We start from the raw sequence: 15134 nt of genomic DNA on the forward strand, positions 1-15134 counted from the left end.
CCCAAAACGAGGATGGAAAATAAGAGAGGAGGGACACCACGGTGTATTACCAAATACCAAAATCTGCATCCAATTTCTTCAAGGCAAAGAGAGCAAACTGAAAGACTTGGTTGATATCTACACTCTAGGCAGGACTGTCTAAACTGAAAATGGGAATGAGGGCAATGTTCTCTCTAATTTTTTTCATCTGTGTGCGGAATGAGTTTTGTTCTGGTGGCAGTATCAAGGCAGTGTGTGCGCACATGCAAAACCTGAGCAGGATCTAAAATTTTTATTATTTGTTTATAATTTATTTGATTTGAAATTAACTGAGTGGACATCAAAAAAACGTGTGAGTGAGCACACACGCATATGCCTTAGAGGGAACACTGAATGAGGGGAGAAAGAGTGCAATTATTATAACTTCAGTGACAAGTATTTCAATAAAGAAATTATGAAGGGTCTCTTAAGACAACAGGGTGGTTTCAGTTGAAAGGTGCTGGGTAGTGACCATATCTAATCTCTCCAAGCACTGACTACAGCCATCTGGAGATCTGGTTATCTGTAGCAATCAGTCATACAGTGAAGTGAATAACCCCATTCAGACATTATCCTGACAACAACGTATGCAAGCACAAGCATCAAAAGTGGGTTCGGAAGTCCCGCCATGGCCTGTCACTCTTTCCCAGCAGCACCCTACTCTCAAATACGGGGACTTTCATCTGAAGAGGTGAACTCCTTGTCTGTGATGGTGGATGTTCTGTGATAGGCAGCTTGGGGCACCCCAACCTCCTCACCATGGAAACGCTTACTATCATGGATATGGCATGTGCTTCTTCAGGCGAATGCTGCTGTAACCATGAAGAGTATGGGTAGGAAGCTGAGTGATGTGGCAGAACAGGACTTGGGCTCGTGTACACTGTCTTTAGAATAACATTTGAATAGGGCTAATGTTATATGCCCTTGCTATCACAGTTTCCATTCAGATGCCATAGTCAAGCCATAGTTTTAGCACTGGGATCGTGTTCCATGCATGTATAGTACTTCTTTCCCTCATGTTCTCCAGTTCCTTTCCCCACTTCCTGGCTTGTGGTAAATCACAGCTTGCTATGAGATCTGAACTGGACAAAACTACAGTTACTGCTCATCACAGTTTGCCTCTAAACCAGATTCAGAAACTCACTTAAACAGTGGTTTCCAGTTCTGGTTTGAAGGCAAATTATACTTAGTGGCTACTGAAGTATGCAAAATTCAGACTTCCTAGTATGTATGAAATGCAGGAAGGAACTGGTACATGCAAAAGAAGAGTAAATGACCACAAAATACATTATTATTACATACTGCATAGTATATACTGTATCTGCTGCTACACCAAAGCTCCGAAAAGCTACTTTTCTTATGTAAACTCCTTTTATAACTGTTAACTCATTCCTTTTAATCTGTTCTGTTCTATGTGCAACTACCAAATCAGTCTCCTTATTACTTGATTAATCCTAGAAAGTTTCAATAGGGGGAATCCTATTGCTCTGAGCTCCTTGGGAAAACAGGTTCGGAGGTTTGAGGGGCTATGCTTGTAAAGGGGAATCCAGTGATGATTTCCCTTTACAAGCAAAGGGGAATCCTGGCTTCAAAAGTCTTCTAAAGGGCAGCTGGGGATGAGGGTGGGCAGTGAGAGGGTAGGGTACATTTACAAATATGCATGGAGGTCATGCAAATGTCAATTTTGGAACTGTGCCCCGGCTGCACGAGGAAAGGGCTGGACCAGTCTGATCAGTCTGGGCCCAGGGACAGTCGCACCCCCTTGTCCAATAGATGCTACGCATATGCCTTCAATGTATCATTGCTCGAGAGAACACTCATTGTTTTTGTGATACAGTATTCTTTTGGAAAATCATTGGATGTTTACATTAAAAAACTTAAAATCTTATTAAGAAATTGAATTTCAATTGATGCCCACAGCTTTTAAAATAATATTTAAAATTACATAAATAAATTATGCTGGGATCTAAGATGGTAAACACTGAAAAATGTTTATATGTATATGAGACTTAAAAGACAGACACTTCTGATCCCATGGTTGCATTTATTTTGTGATGTCATAAGACAAAGAAAGTCAACAACATAATATATACACAGCTTAATAAAAGGAAAATAGAAAGATCCCATCAACAATGTTCCAAGACTCAGGAACTCAATGTCAAAATTCTGTTAGTAAGCTTTTTACTTTCAAATATGATCCCACAATGCTACTTTGTACCACAGCTCAATATTCTGCCCTGCAGCTGTATAATAAGCAGTTTAGGGATTTGGAAATGTTAAAGATTAAAGTGTAGTAGCCCAGAGACTTAGATCACTCAGTCAATAGACTGCAAATGCAAAGTGAGAATTGGTCTGACCGCAAGGCAATCTTGATAGTCAAAAGGTTGCTATGCTTAGAAATTGAAAAAGCTGAAGGATAACTATGTAATGCTGAACCTAAAAGCTACCAAGTTTGGGGAGCTATGCGCACTCCTGATTTTTGATTGTGTGCAAGTAAAACCTAGGTAGAAGGAGGGGGCTTGATCATGTGGGAGACTCGCATTGCACAGGATAGCTTTTGCTCCTACCTCATTAAACAGTTGGGCACAAGTATTGGGAAAGATGGTGCCATCCTACCCACTGTGAGGCTTCCACATGTTCACTCCCCCCACGCCTACCTAGGCTTTTGCTCGCACGTGATAAAAAAATCAAGAGTAAACACAGCTCCTGAACCTGGGTAGGATGCTTGTACTACCTAGTTTATGGTTGTGAAAGCAAGCTAAGCATGATCCTGCCTCCTCCAAAGCTGGCCAAACAGGTGGTACTTGTTTTCACCATTATTCACTACAAAAAGTAATGTTTCACAAAAGAATGAGTTGTGTTTCATAGGGAACTCTGCATACCCTCATTGGCAACTTCTACAGTGAAGTCCAAATCCATGAAAAACTAATACAGCACTACATCCCAATTACAAAGGGCTTTATTAAAAAGATGAATTTTGCTGTAACTGATAGGTATGTTTAATGTTCAGGCACCCATTCTTACAGCAGAAAGATGGTCAGTCTTGCAATTGGCAATTTGGGAATAGTAATCCTCAGATCCACTCACAGTTTACCCACTAAATCTTCAAAAGGTAAATTAAATAACTTTAAGGTCACATTGCCAAAGAGAAATCATTTCATGAAGAATTTTTTTTTAAAGCTTGTACTCACCATAGTTTTCAGACAATGTGACAGATTTTTCAATATGAATTTGTTGTGTAATTTTCTCAAGGATTTCTATTTCTTTATATAACTGAAAGGAGAAAAAATCTGTTACAAGGAAATATATTGTTGCTTCAAGCTTGCCGTTTTGGTTTTTTTTTAAACAGCAGACATGACATACATATGTTGTGAATATGCTACAAGTAAACTGACATACAAAACCACCAAACTGAACATGGGTTCAAGATGCTACTCTTGTCCTTCTTTGACCCCTCCCTCCTTGTCACCACAGAAAAAACTAACAAAGGGCTCTACAGAGGATCCCTGATAAGGGCACCCAGCTGCAGGGAGCAAGAGGAGGTGGAAGAGAACGCGGCAGCGAGGGAGGGAGGAGTCGAGAGGAAAAGACAAGTTTGACAAAATTAACCAGAGTTCAGTTTGCTGGTGTGTTTGACTGCCAGTTCAACCTTGAAGTCAGTCTGAAGAATGTACTGTGAGCTCTCTTTTTATATAAGTCTAATCACTTAATGGAAGAAAAAAGGAGGACCTTTTAAAAAAAAATGACTCTGCTGAGGTATATATTCCTCTTAATCTCAACCTAAGAGAGAAAACAATGAAAGAAGAAAAAGAGCAAGGAGATGAACCTGCTACACCCTACTACTAGAAACGTTTGGTTTATCTATGCACTTTAAAGTCTCAGTATTGAAAGAGCAGGAGGAAGTTTGGATGGACAAAACTGTATATCTATCTATCTATTTATTTATTTATTTGATTGATTGATTGATTGATTTCATTTCTATACCGCCCTTCCAAAAATGGCTCAGGGCAGTTTACACAGAGAAACAACAAACAAATATCTATGCATAATAAATCTTCAAATGTCTCACTGGTGCTACAAAACAATTTATAGCATACTTCCACAGCAGTTCACTTATGAAAAACTGATTGAATGCAGAGAAAGCAACGTTTAGCTAACATGTACAACCTCTGCAGATATCACTGCCTAATAGGCAGGTCTCATCTAGCAGCACGGTAGGGACACAGCCTAGCTGACTCAGTTAAGAAAGAGCTGCCTGGGATGCCCCATAAATAGTTCAGGTAGATTCTACCTCCATCATGAATTGTACATATGTAGCATAGTGACTGGGGGTGGGGTGTGGTTTCTGAAAAATGAAATGTTTCACCTAAATAGCAGTCAGACTTGTCGCCCGCCCCCCACCTGCCCTGTTAGTTCCATATTCAGATCCCTACTCATGTACAAGAAGTCAAGATACATGTAGAACAGCTGTAGAAGTGTATTTTTTCATACATGTGTCTGGCACTGTAAACAAAGATCTGGTTCAAAAAGCACACATGACGATTATAAAATATGCATGTCTTCCTATGTGGACCTCCATATATAGCCATGTGAAAAGCAACCGCATAAAGAGGAATATTAGTAGCATTTCTAAAGATTAATAGCATATAATTGTGTGTGTGTGTGTGTGTGTGTGTGTGTATGGCAAGCATGTTAAACTTTGTGTTCAGTACTTAGATTTAACTCCAGGAGTAACAGCAAAGAATTCTTTCTTTATTCTGTGGTTCCACACATCTCCCCTAGGGGTCAGAATTTACTTGTTTCCATTTATGTTATTCTCGACATCAAACATTTCACTGTGTTGTGGATTTTTAAAGATGTGCACATAACTTTATCCTCTTTTCAAGCATGTTCTTGTATAGACTATTTGCAGTCAAATTTCCTGGTCATTTCTTTTGTCTAGCTTGTATGGCCAAACTTTGATCTTTCCCCTTCTCCAGTTGCACCCACTCCTCCATGCCTGCTGCCTATGACTGTAAAAGCTTACTCCCTTTATCTGTCCAGACACTTCCCTCTCCTCCTTCAATATGAGCAATTCATGAACAACGAGTTTTAGTATCCAGTTTAAAAGTTAATCACTAAACTAAAAATAAAAACCTTTTGTTCCATACACATACACTATTTTGCTAATGGCTTAAAAGTCCTTTATATTTACGAATATCAAGAATTTGCAGTCAGTTACCCAAGAGGAAGAGTAACACAATGGCTTTTCCCCTTTTATTTTAAAAGCAACAAAATTCCAAAGAATTATTTAAAAGTTGGCATTACCAGCTCATAGATATCCTCGTCTGGCTTTGGTACATAGAATTGCATTTGGTTTCCTGTCAGGAACTTAAGACGCAAATAGTGGGCTGAGAAATCCAGCTGATGTGCCTGAAACAAAAAGGCAGAGGGAAGTTAAAGCAAAAGTTAAATACATGTAACCATTCTTTTAAAGTGAAAGATGTCTCTGTAAAGTGAAGGAAAGGTCTTCTGTTATTAAAAGAAGGTTCTGAACATATTGCCTAAACAACTCCAGAGAAGTAGCTTATCTCCCAACCAGATAATAAATGCTCACCTAACCTCTTCCTGGTATTACACAGATAAAAGCAGGGACAGAGCTGTAATTGGGCAGATGCATCTGAAGAACATGAGCCACCTACTCTAGAGGAGCTACCCCCCACTCCCTTTCATTGTAATGTGGGGACCAGGTGCTGGGCCCTATGTGCCACTCCCTGCCTTGCCATCACCTCCTCTGCCTCCTACCTCCACTGCCCATCTGTCACTTTTACGGCTCTTGCTAGTGAGCCGGCAGATTGGTTTATTTATTTAGCACATTTTTATACCGCCCTAACCCAAGGTCTCAGGGCGGTTGCTTCCTCTCTCTTGGGAATCAGAGAAGAAGCAAGCCATCCACCCAATTGCTGGTAATAGCCAACCAGAGTGGAGGTAGGAGCAGGAGATGGCAGCAGCAGCAAGACAAGGGGTGGCACCGAGGAGCCAGCATGGATACCCTACATGATCACGGAGGAAAATGGAGTGCTTGGTGTGGCAGTGCGGGGCGGGGGGTGCTCATGTGGTCCAGAACATGGACAGCTACAGGGCTTCTAACACCATTGAATAACAACATTACTCCGAGTGAGAGCACTGCTAACACAGCTCTATTCACCTAGCATGTGTGGATGAAAATATGGCTATCACCAAGAAGTGAATCATTTCATAGAAAAAAGGAATGAGAATAGCTTTCTCCCAATATCTGGCAATACAACAAAGCATTCGTATGTAGGGAACTAGTTTGCTTCTGAAATTTGTTACAATTTGCCACCTCAATTACTTGCAATTTGCATTTTTAAAATTACAAAATTGGCTTCTTAAATCCCATGCATTATGTAACAGCATGCTCAAACCAAACACAACTGACGCACATAGCAAATTATTTCTCAACTAAAAAAGTCTGCATCATTAACACACAATGTTAGTTATAATTAATGGAAGGTTATGGCATTTACACACACACCCTTCTGTTCTGATTACTTATTAACAATTAAATTAGACTAGAATGGGAATTTATATGTGATCGCTACCAAAATTCCATTTTAAAATGACTTCAGAAGCCCTTGAGCAATCAAAGAATCCCACGACCCAGTGCAACTTCTTCTCCCGGTCACAGAAGAACAATAGCAAAATAAAAATGGTATGGTATCTAGATTTCCCTCTGCTCCATGGTAATTAATGAAAGCCAGCTTGCCTAGCTGCCCCCTGCTTGCTGTTTGGTTGCTCATTCTTCCTTCTTACACATAGGAACCTAGGACACCAAGTCAGGACATTGGTCCATCTAGTTCAGTATCGTCTACAGCAGGGCTTCTCAACGTTGGGTCCCCAGATGTTTTTGGACTTCAATTTCCATACTCCCCAGCCCCAGTGGCCTTTGGTTGGGGATTATGGGAGTTGAAGTACAATAACATCTGGGGACCCAACGCTGAGAATTCCTGATCTACATGGCTCAGCAGAGAAATGCTTGACTAACAAGCAGAATGTTGCTGGTACTATATTGGGCCGCAACAATATAGGAAGATGCTGAAAGGCATCATCTCATACTGTGTGGGAGGAGGCAATGGTAATCCCCTCCTGTATTCTACCAAAAGAAATCCACAGGGTTCTGTGGGTGCCAAGAGTCGAAACTGGCTTGATGACACACTTCACCTTTACCTTATACTGCCTAGAAGTGGCTCTCCAAAATTTCAGGCAGGAGTATTTCCCAGCTCTACTTGGAGAAGCCAGAGATTGAATCTGGGACTTCTGCATGCAAAGCAGGTGCTCTGTCATTGAACCCCTACTCCTTCTGCCCCCAGAGTGCTGTTTTGTCTATATGGAAAGAATACTATGCTCTATCTCTTCCATTAAAGAGCTGCCATTACTGGCCCATTAAAGACATTCCTAATCTTTCCCACACCACAAAAACCCAAAACAAAACAGCAGCACAGGGGAAATTTCAGTGCTTAAAAGGTAGCCATCCTAAAAGCCTTTTCTGGCTTCAGCCTCTTTTTAAGGTGCCTCTTTTCAAGAGGGATCTAGGGTAGAACTGTGATGTTCTTCCCAAGGTTGGAAATAGCACCACAGAACTAGGATGCTAGGAGGGCTGCATTTCTTTCAGGATTAAAATGAAATGTGACACCCTCCCGCCCCCAGTTGTCCTATAATGCCCTTCAGTCTGCAGGAAAAAAACATAATGGCATCCAGGAATGAGAAAAGGAGTGTTGCTGTGCATAAATTCCCCCAAGGGCAACTGTTTCTTGCCTTAGGCATGTGAAAAATGCTACCCTGAATTTGCCACAGGTCTAATTTGTAGCATTGTTTATGATAGTCAAAATCAGTCTCAAAATCTGTTCTGAATATAGTATCCCTCCAAATATATGCACAACAACATATGTATTGGAACTTTGGAAGTCAAATACTACCTATTGCTTTTTTTAAAAAAATGTACAAACACCTCCTCTTCTTAAAAAAGAAAACTAACTGAATTCAAACGATTTTCAGTGTTGATGGACTTTGAAGTCAGCTTAGCTACAAAACATATCAGTGAACAAGAGACTCAGAAAAGCCTTTCTTTTTGAGAACATTTCAAAATGAAATGTGACAAGCCAGCACAAGAACTGGGAAATAAAACCACGTGAATGGAACCAATGACCCACTAGCCTCTTTCCAACAGCCTCTTTCTGTCAGTCAGCAATCAGTGGGAACCTTGTGTACATTCCACAGCTCATTCAACTTCAGAGATGTCAGAAAGGAAGCAATGACTGAAAGGCATATCAGTGAGATTTAGTCAGACATGTTTGAGAACGCATAGAAACTAGTGTCTAGGCAGCATCAGGCTAACCACAAATGTGAATGGCTATATGCTGATGAACAGCAATTCTTGGACTTATTTCCTACCCTGGGGACTATAGCAATAGCAATAGCAATAGCACTTACATTTATATACCGCTCTATAGCCGAAGCTCTCTAAGCGGTTTACAATGATTTAGCATATTGCCCCCAACATTCTGGGTACTATGCCACTGCTCTCACAGTATGAAGGATACCTCTGGAAGGGGTTAATTATTAGCAAGCTCCTCCCTGAGGCCCAAAGGACTTGGACTAATTTTAAAAAACCCTGCTAAACCTAGAATACAGGCAAACCTCAATAGTCACAGTACCACTATTTGCAGTTCAGCATGTCCACGGCTGGAGAATATGCACCCAGCCTCAATATTCATGGATACAAAAGGGTTAATATCCATGTCTCAGAAATGACCTCTGAGATCATTTCCAGCCACCATTTTGCTTAAAGGAGCCATTTTGTGGCTCTTCTGGTTTTAAAAAAGATTTCTTTCTGTGATTTTTTTTGCTGAAAATTTGCTGAATTGGCAGATTTGGGGTGCCTTGCTGGACAGATGGAGTCTCACGGAGCATAGTACAGCACTTTATTTTAATTATTTTAATTATTTCTGCCCCTTTTCACAGTTTTTCTGACTTTTTCTGCTTCCAGGAACCAAACCCTCCAATTCCCATTCACTCAATGACTTGTTATCCGCGTTTCTGTTATCTGCAGAAATTGGTAGGAATGGAACCTCTGTAGATAACAAGGTCCATCTGTATTCTTTTCTGTATTATTTTAAAACAACAATAAGCCCATTATCAGAGATCCCCAACTATCCAAAGCCATATACAACACACTAAAGTACAATGCAACACCAACAAAACCAAAGGAAATATTATGGTTAGCATCTAGCCACAGCATCTTGGGCACCTAGTGAATCTAGATTTGTGATACCATTTTTTTTTTTTTTACAAGAATTACAACATGGGAAGTCTTAACAACTTCTACAGCATGAAGAGGTTCACATGAAATGTAGAGCTTGAAATGTTTACTGTACCAGAACTTGACTGGTTCTCAGATGGCAGATGACAAATTGATGTGAAATGATGTGGATCAGAGAGTTAAAGGGGAAAGAATGAGCTGAATGCAAGAGACAGAAGAAAGAGATTCATTATTAGATGTTACAGAAAAGAATGCAGTAATCAGTATTTTCCTAGAGCATTTTCCTAGATTCAGAAAGAAAGAGACAGACAGTATAAACCACAAAGAAGTGAAATTAGTTAAATTCCCAACTCTGGTCTAACTAGTTTGGAGTGCTGTTGCTAAAAGGAAGCTGAACATGTACCTAGAAATTTCTCTCCACAAAGTGCAAGCTAAAGGGGAAAGGAGCCCTGTCTATCAGCTGAGAAACTTTCTTACTGCTTATGTAAAAGCCCTAAAAATAAAACTATTACGAAGAATACTTCATAAACTTTGCCTATTGTGTGTCTCTTTAAAAATGTCATTTATCTGTAGTTACAATGGGATATTTTCCCCTAAGAGCATCAGTAGTCTATAGAAATTGACTTTCTGATGAGTACAACATATAATTACCCTAAATAGAAGTTTTGCTTCACATCTTCTATACAACATTTGGCTTTTCTTTAAAAGTCCCAAAGTTTTATTTCTGGAAGTGTCATCTGAATAAAAAACATTTTCAAAGTATCATGCAAATTGCTTTTAGTAGTCCTCTTGAGTTGGTTAGTGGATGTTATTGGGAAAGACAGCTACAGATTACAAAGATGATAGTTCCTAAATTTTAAACTCATAATTGTGGATCCATTATTAATTTTATTGTGGGAAATGAAAGTCACATATTAATACTTCAAACCTTTCCCTATATTTAAGGAATCTGGAACACACTTCCTATTTAAATGCAATGCAAGTCAAACGATTCCCTTGGTTCAAAGATTATTTCAAGGACTCTCCTCTATTTTTCAGAGTTTTGCCTACAAATCCACAAATGGGGAGCAGCCAGCAGTCAGATAATTTCTAATTTAGACACAGCCGTATGCACAGTTGTCTAGAAAGAAGCTCCAGTGAATGCAGTGGAACTTATTTTAATAAACATGCATAAGCTTATGTGACAAGAGTAAACTAATGACATCGCCTTTCATGAATTTAAGAGTGAAAACAGAGAAGAAGTTGTGAAAAGTGAAAGCACAGTACCTAGTAGGGATGTGCAAAATGTTCCAATCTTGGAAGGTTCCAACTCGAAATGGGCCATTTGAGTTTGCTCAGAATAGAACACCGTTCAAATGAAGGGCCTGTTCCAAGCTTAGAATGGAACGACCCTATTCCAAGTCAGAGTGTTCCAAGCGCCATTTTGGACTCCAAAATGGCACTCTTCTGGAGTCTGTGCACATGCAACAGCCATATGTGTGGTCAGCACCACCATGTAAATGGCTGCCAGACGTGCACAGAGGCCAAAATGGCACTAGGAACGTTTCGAGAATTCCAAGCTCATTTCTTCAGAACTGGCTCGACTGGTTGTTCCAATGGAATATTCCAGGGCATTCATGATGAAACGTTCTGGGGCATTCTGAGCTTGGAACAGAATGTAAAAATCTGTGCACATCCCTAATACCTGGGGAACTTTCAAAGATTACATGTTTGCAGATAGAAGACCCATTTATGTTTCTGACTATATGGGTAAACCACACCTGAAAATCTCAGACTGGCCTGGAAGCACTTGGAACCCCATGCTGACTACAATACAATTTACATATGCCACATCTACAGCACACCTTCCATCAATATTCTGTTTAGCAGTTGTCACTGAACAACCAAATGGTATCTTAAGATCTGAAGAATTTGAAGACTTGTTTGGTATGCAAAGGTAAAAAATAGATGAAAAATGTAGAGGGATCATATCTGTGACAGCATATACCAACTAGACTGGAGACAACATGTTTGCTATACATACAAGCACAGATATTATTTGTGTCTGAACAAATGAAATATCTGAAAGAGTCAGGGGAGGTGCAGCTGGACATGGCCACCAAGGTATTTATCAAGAGTGAAATCAAAATACATTACATTTAGGAAAGTATGCTGTTGTAAAAGTTCATTGCAACAGAGCTTAACCATAATCTTCCAATAGATGATGATTTTGGGTTTGAGCAGCATGGTATAAGAGTGTGCACAAACTGTGGTTTGAGCACTGGTTTTGCACCACAGGGAGAGGAGCGGGAGCTTTAAGAAAGAGGAGAGCAGGTCCTTACCTGCTCTCTGCCACCCAAGCAGCTTCCTGTTGGGGTGGCACTCATCCCAAGTACCTCCATTCGGTACCAGAACACACATGGTGTTTTTTGAAGCAAACATAGAATTATGGTTTTCACTATTTTTCAATTTAAGAAATTCATCAAGTTTTACATTTGGGGGCAATTTGATTGAATTAAACCACAGCAGAGTTCCACGGAAATGTTTTGGAACTGAAACAAAATATTCATAACATTCAAAAAGCTTTTCCAACAAAATCTATTTTTTACCTTACAAATCATTTCCAGGACATCTCTTGTTGTGTCCCCTGGATGGACTACAGTCAAAGCAGACTGGTTGTTTGGCAGGCAGTACCATGACGGTGTAAAATACTCATGAACCCAGATGTCAGAATCAGCATTATGTGGATGAACAGTGGTCAGTGCTACTTCTTTTTCCCTCTAAAATAAAAATTAAAAATTGTTAACATATCATTCCACCTATTTGACAGTTAATTACAGACAGAGACATAAAATAGGCAATTTTTACCCAATTAAATTATGATTAAAGCATGATATTATGGATGAGCAATGAATCACTCTAAAGGTGGAATTCAACCCCTAAGGTTTATTAGCTGCTTCTCCCGTTACCAAATCCCTCTCTCCTTCCATGACTTCTTTACTTTGGTAGAGGGGCAGCTGCATCACAATTACACACAGCACAATTGAACATATGAAGTTGCCTTCTACTGGTTCATCTGGCTTAGGATTGTCTACACTGATTGTCGGAGTTCTACAGACAGTGGTCCTTTCGGACAGTGGCTCATCCCATCTGGAGGTGCCAGAGATTGAACCTGGAACCTTTTGAGTGAGGATTGTCTACACTGATTGTTGGAGTTCTACAGACAGTGGTCCTTTCGGACAGTGGCTGATCCCATCTGGAGGTGCCAGAGATTGAACCTGGAACCTTTTGAGTGAAACACACACACACTATCATTAAGCTACAGTCCAATCCCTTGGCACATTCCCCATCCCTTGAAATAGTCAATGGGGAAGTCTAGTTCGATAAAGTTCTTTGTAAACACTGGTCTGTCCATTGAGGATCAGGGTAATGTGTACAGAAAGTAGACTATGATTAGATGCAAGTAAAAGAACATAAGCATTATTATCAAGTTAAAGCTAAAATGCTATTCTGCTTGTACAACAGAAAGAAATAAAGGTGACAAAAGTCACTATGAATTTGTTTGAACTATGATTGCTGCTGTCCAAAATCAAACTTCAACATGTAATCCAAATTTTCTTTGTTTTTATAGGTCAACGTTGGACCCTGAGGGATAACATTTCTAGCAAATGATAGATATTATGGAATTCCCATTAGTTTAAAATGCAATCACACAGTTAAATCCCCATTTGCTCGATTAGAAATGTGCCTCCTGGCAATGACTTAATGGTGTTTCATAGACTGGTTTCCTTTAGGGACTTAGAGTGAGGGACAGGATAGAATTGTAATTGGCGAAACCAAAGTCTCACTGAAGTGTAAACATCGATCAAGTACACAGAATCCTGTGTTTCTCTGTACTAATCAACTCAATTTAGAAGTGGTCTGTTTGAATAAATCCTCTCTTACAATGAAAATGTTCAATTTCCATTTACACTTCACAGTTGCATATCATGTTGTTCACATGTCATTATCCTCTTGTGACATGATGTCAGACTTGAATATGTAAGAAATATTTAATTAGCCATTTCTGGAAGGGTGGTATAGAAATCGAAATACTACTACTACTAATAATGATGATGTATTGAAAACTGCTGAAAAACAGATATTGCTAAAATAGCTTCCAACTGTGAACAATCTAATACCATTTCTGAAAGAAAAATCAGGCCTGGTTCAGCAGGGAGGAGAGCTGGTCTTGTGGTAGCAAGCATGAATAGTTCCCCTTTTCTAAGCAGGGTCCACACTGGCTTGCATTTGAATGGGATACTACATGAGATTACTGCAAGATATTCCTTTTAGGGGAAAGGGTTGCTCTGGGAAGAACATCTGCATGCTTGCATGCAGAAGGTTTCCAAGATAGGGCTGAGAAAGACTCCTGCCTGCAACCTTGGAGAAGCCACTTCCAGTCTGTGTAGACCAGGGCTGCTCAACTTTGGCCCTTCTGCAGATGTTGGCCTACAACATCACATAATCCCTGACTATTGACCACTGTGTCTGGGGATTATAGGAGTTGTAGTCCAAAAACAGTTGGGGGGCCTAAGTTGATCAGGCCTGGTATAGACAATACTGAGCTAGATGGACCAATGGTCTGACTCAGTATAAGGCAGATTCCTATGTTCCTGTCTGACAAATGTAAGTTTTATTAGACCCTGCATGAGCCATCGAGCTTGCATATATCCTTCTCTCCTTTCTTCTTCCCCTCACATGCCTGGTTTGATATCCTGATTTGCTGGGATTGCTTAAATCAGTTTCTTAGCTTGTCATGTCATGGGAAACTGTGGTTTAACAGCTTTGCATTTAGCTGAGTATAGGGGCATAGTTGCAATTGACATGGGGGGCAAGGCTGTTTGCTCTCCCCATCCCCAGCCTCTTTTAAGAGCCAGATGGGGGGTAGTACACAGATCCAACTTCATGTTTTGTCCCAGGGCCTGTTACCAGCTGAGTTTATTCCATCTGCTCCCAGAAACTTCCCTGGTTGTAGTTGCATCTCCAGGCTTGGAGACTGCACTTTTGCTATGTTCACATCGCCGCACCGCAATGTGAGCTCACAGTTTATGTTATGCATGGGGACAAGTCACTTAGTTGGCAGTGGACTGGTCGCCCCTAGATTTGGGCCGCAAGTAACACAAATTGCAAAAGGGATTAGCTTCACATCCCCTCTCCCTACGTGGGGGCCCAGCTAAGCAAACTCCAGAACTAACTACTGTGAATTATCTGGCATCCAAGGTCATTTTGGACTTAGGATGAACTCTAAAACTCCCCTCATCCTCTCGCAAGAGAGATACATGATGCTAACGAAGCAATTAGGCCAGGAAGTGAAGGCAGATAAGACAGGTGCAACAGCAGATTCCATTACAATAGGGATGAGGCAGTGATGTAACTTTGAAGAGGTCCCCATCGAAACTTTTGATAAAACAATTGTCCTCACAATCAGCCTTGAATACAATAGGTGATTCACACACCTTCCTACTCAGGAAGGACGATCAGACACAATGCATTCCAAAAAAGCCTGTCTGGACTCCCCTATTCAGCTGAGCATGACTCCCCTATTCAGCTGAGTATCCCCTATTCAGCTGAGCAAAATGCCCCCAAGGCACTTTTTGGGATTTCCCTAACCCCATGACTCAGTGTGTTTCTTATATACTTGGGACTCCATCAGACTGCAACAAGCAAGCTTTGTGTTCCCCTCTCTGTCACACTGGGGACTCCAATGCAACAAGAACTCCAGCAGACCACCTTGGTATTCCCCTCTCCATTGGTGCCAACCAAGCTGAAATCACTA

At 40.5% G+C, this 15134-nt stretch overlaps 1 protein-coding gene across 3 annotated transcripts in view; it reads right to left on the reverse strand.

The window, feature by feature from the left end:
• TIAM1 (TIAM Rac1 associated GEF 1) overlaps positions 1 to 15134 on the reverse strand; it is a 158787-nt gene that overhangs the window by 70896 nt on the left and 72757 nt on the right. For all 3 annotated transcript variants that reach the window (XM_053308447.1, XM_053308445.1, XM_053308446.1), the window contains 3 exons: positions 11926 to 12096; positions 5326 to 5430; positions 3210 to 3291 (listed from right to left, as the gene is read on the reverse strand). In XM_053308447.1, the coding sequence (XP_053164422.1) occupies positions 3210 to 3291; positions 5326 to 5430; positions 11926 to 12096 (358 nt within the window). The remainder of the gene's footprint in view (positions 1 to 3209; positions 3292 to 5325; positions 5431 to 11925; positions 12097 to 15134) is intronic.

This window comes from Hemicordylus capensis, chromosome 3 (assembly GCF_027244095.1).
Source record: "Hemicordylus capensis ecotype Gifberg chromosome 3, rHemCap1.1.pri, whole genome shotgun sequence".
Lineage (NCBI taxonomy): Eukaryota > Metazoa > Chordata > Lepidosauria > Squamata > Cordylidae > Hemicordylus > Hemicordylus capensis.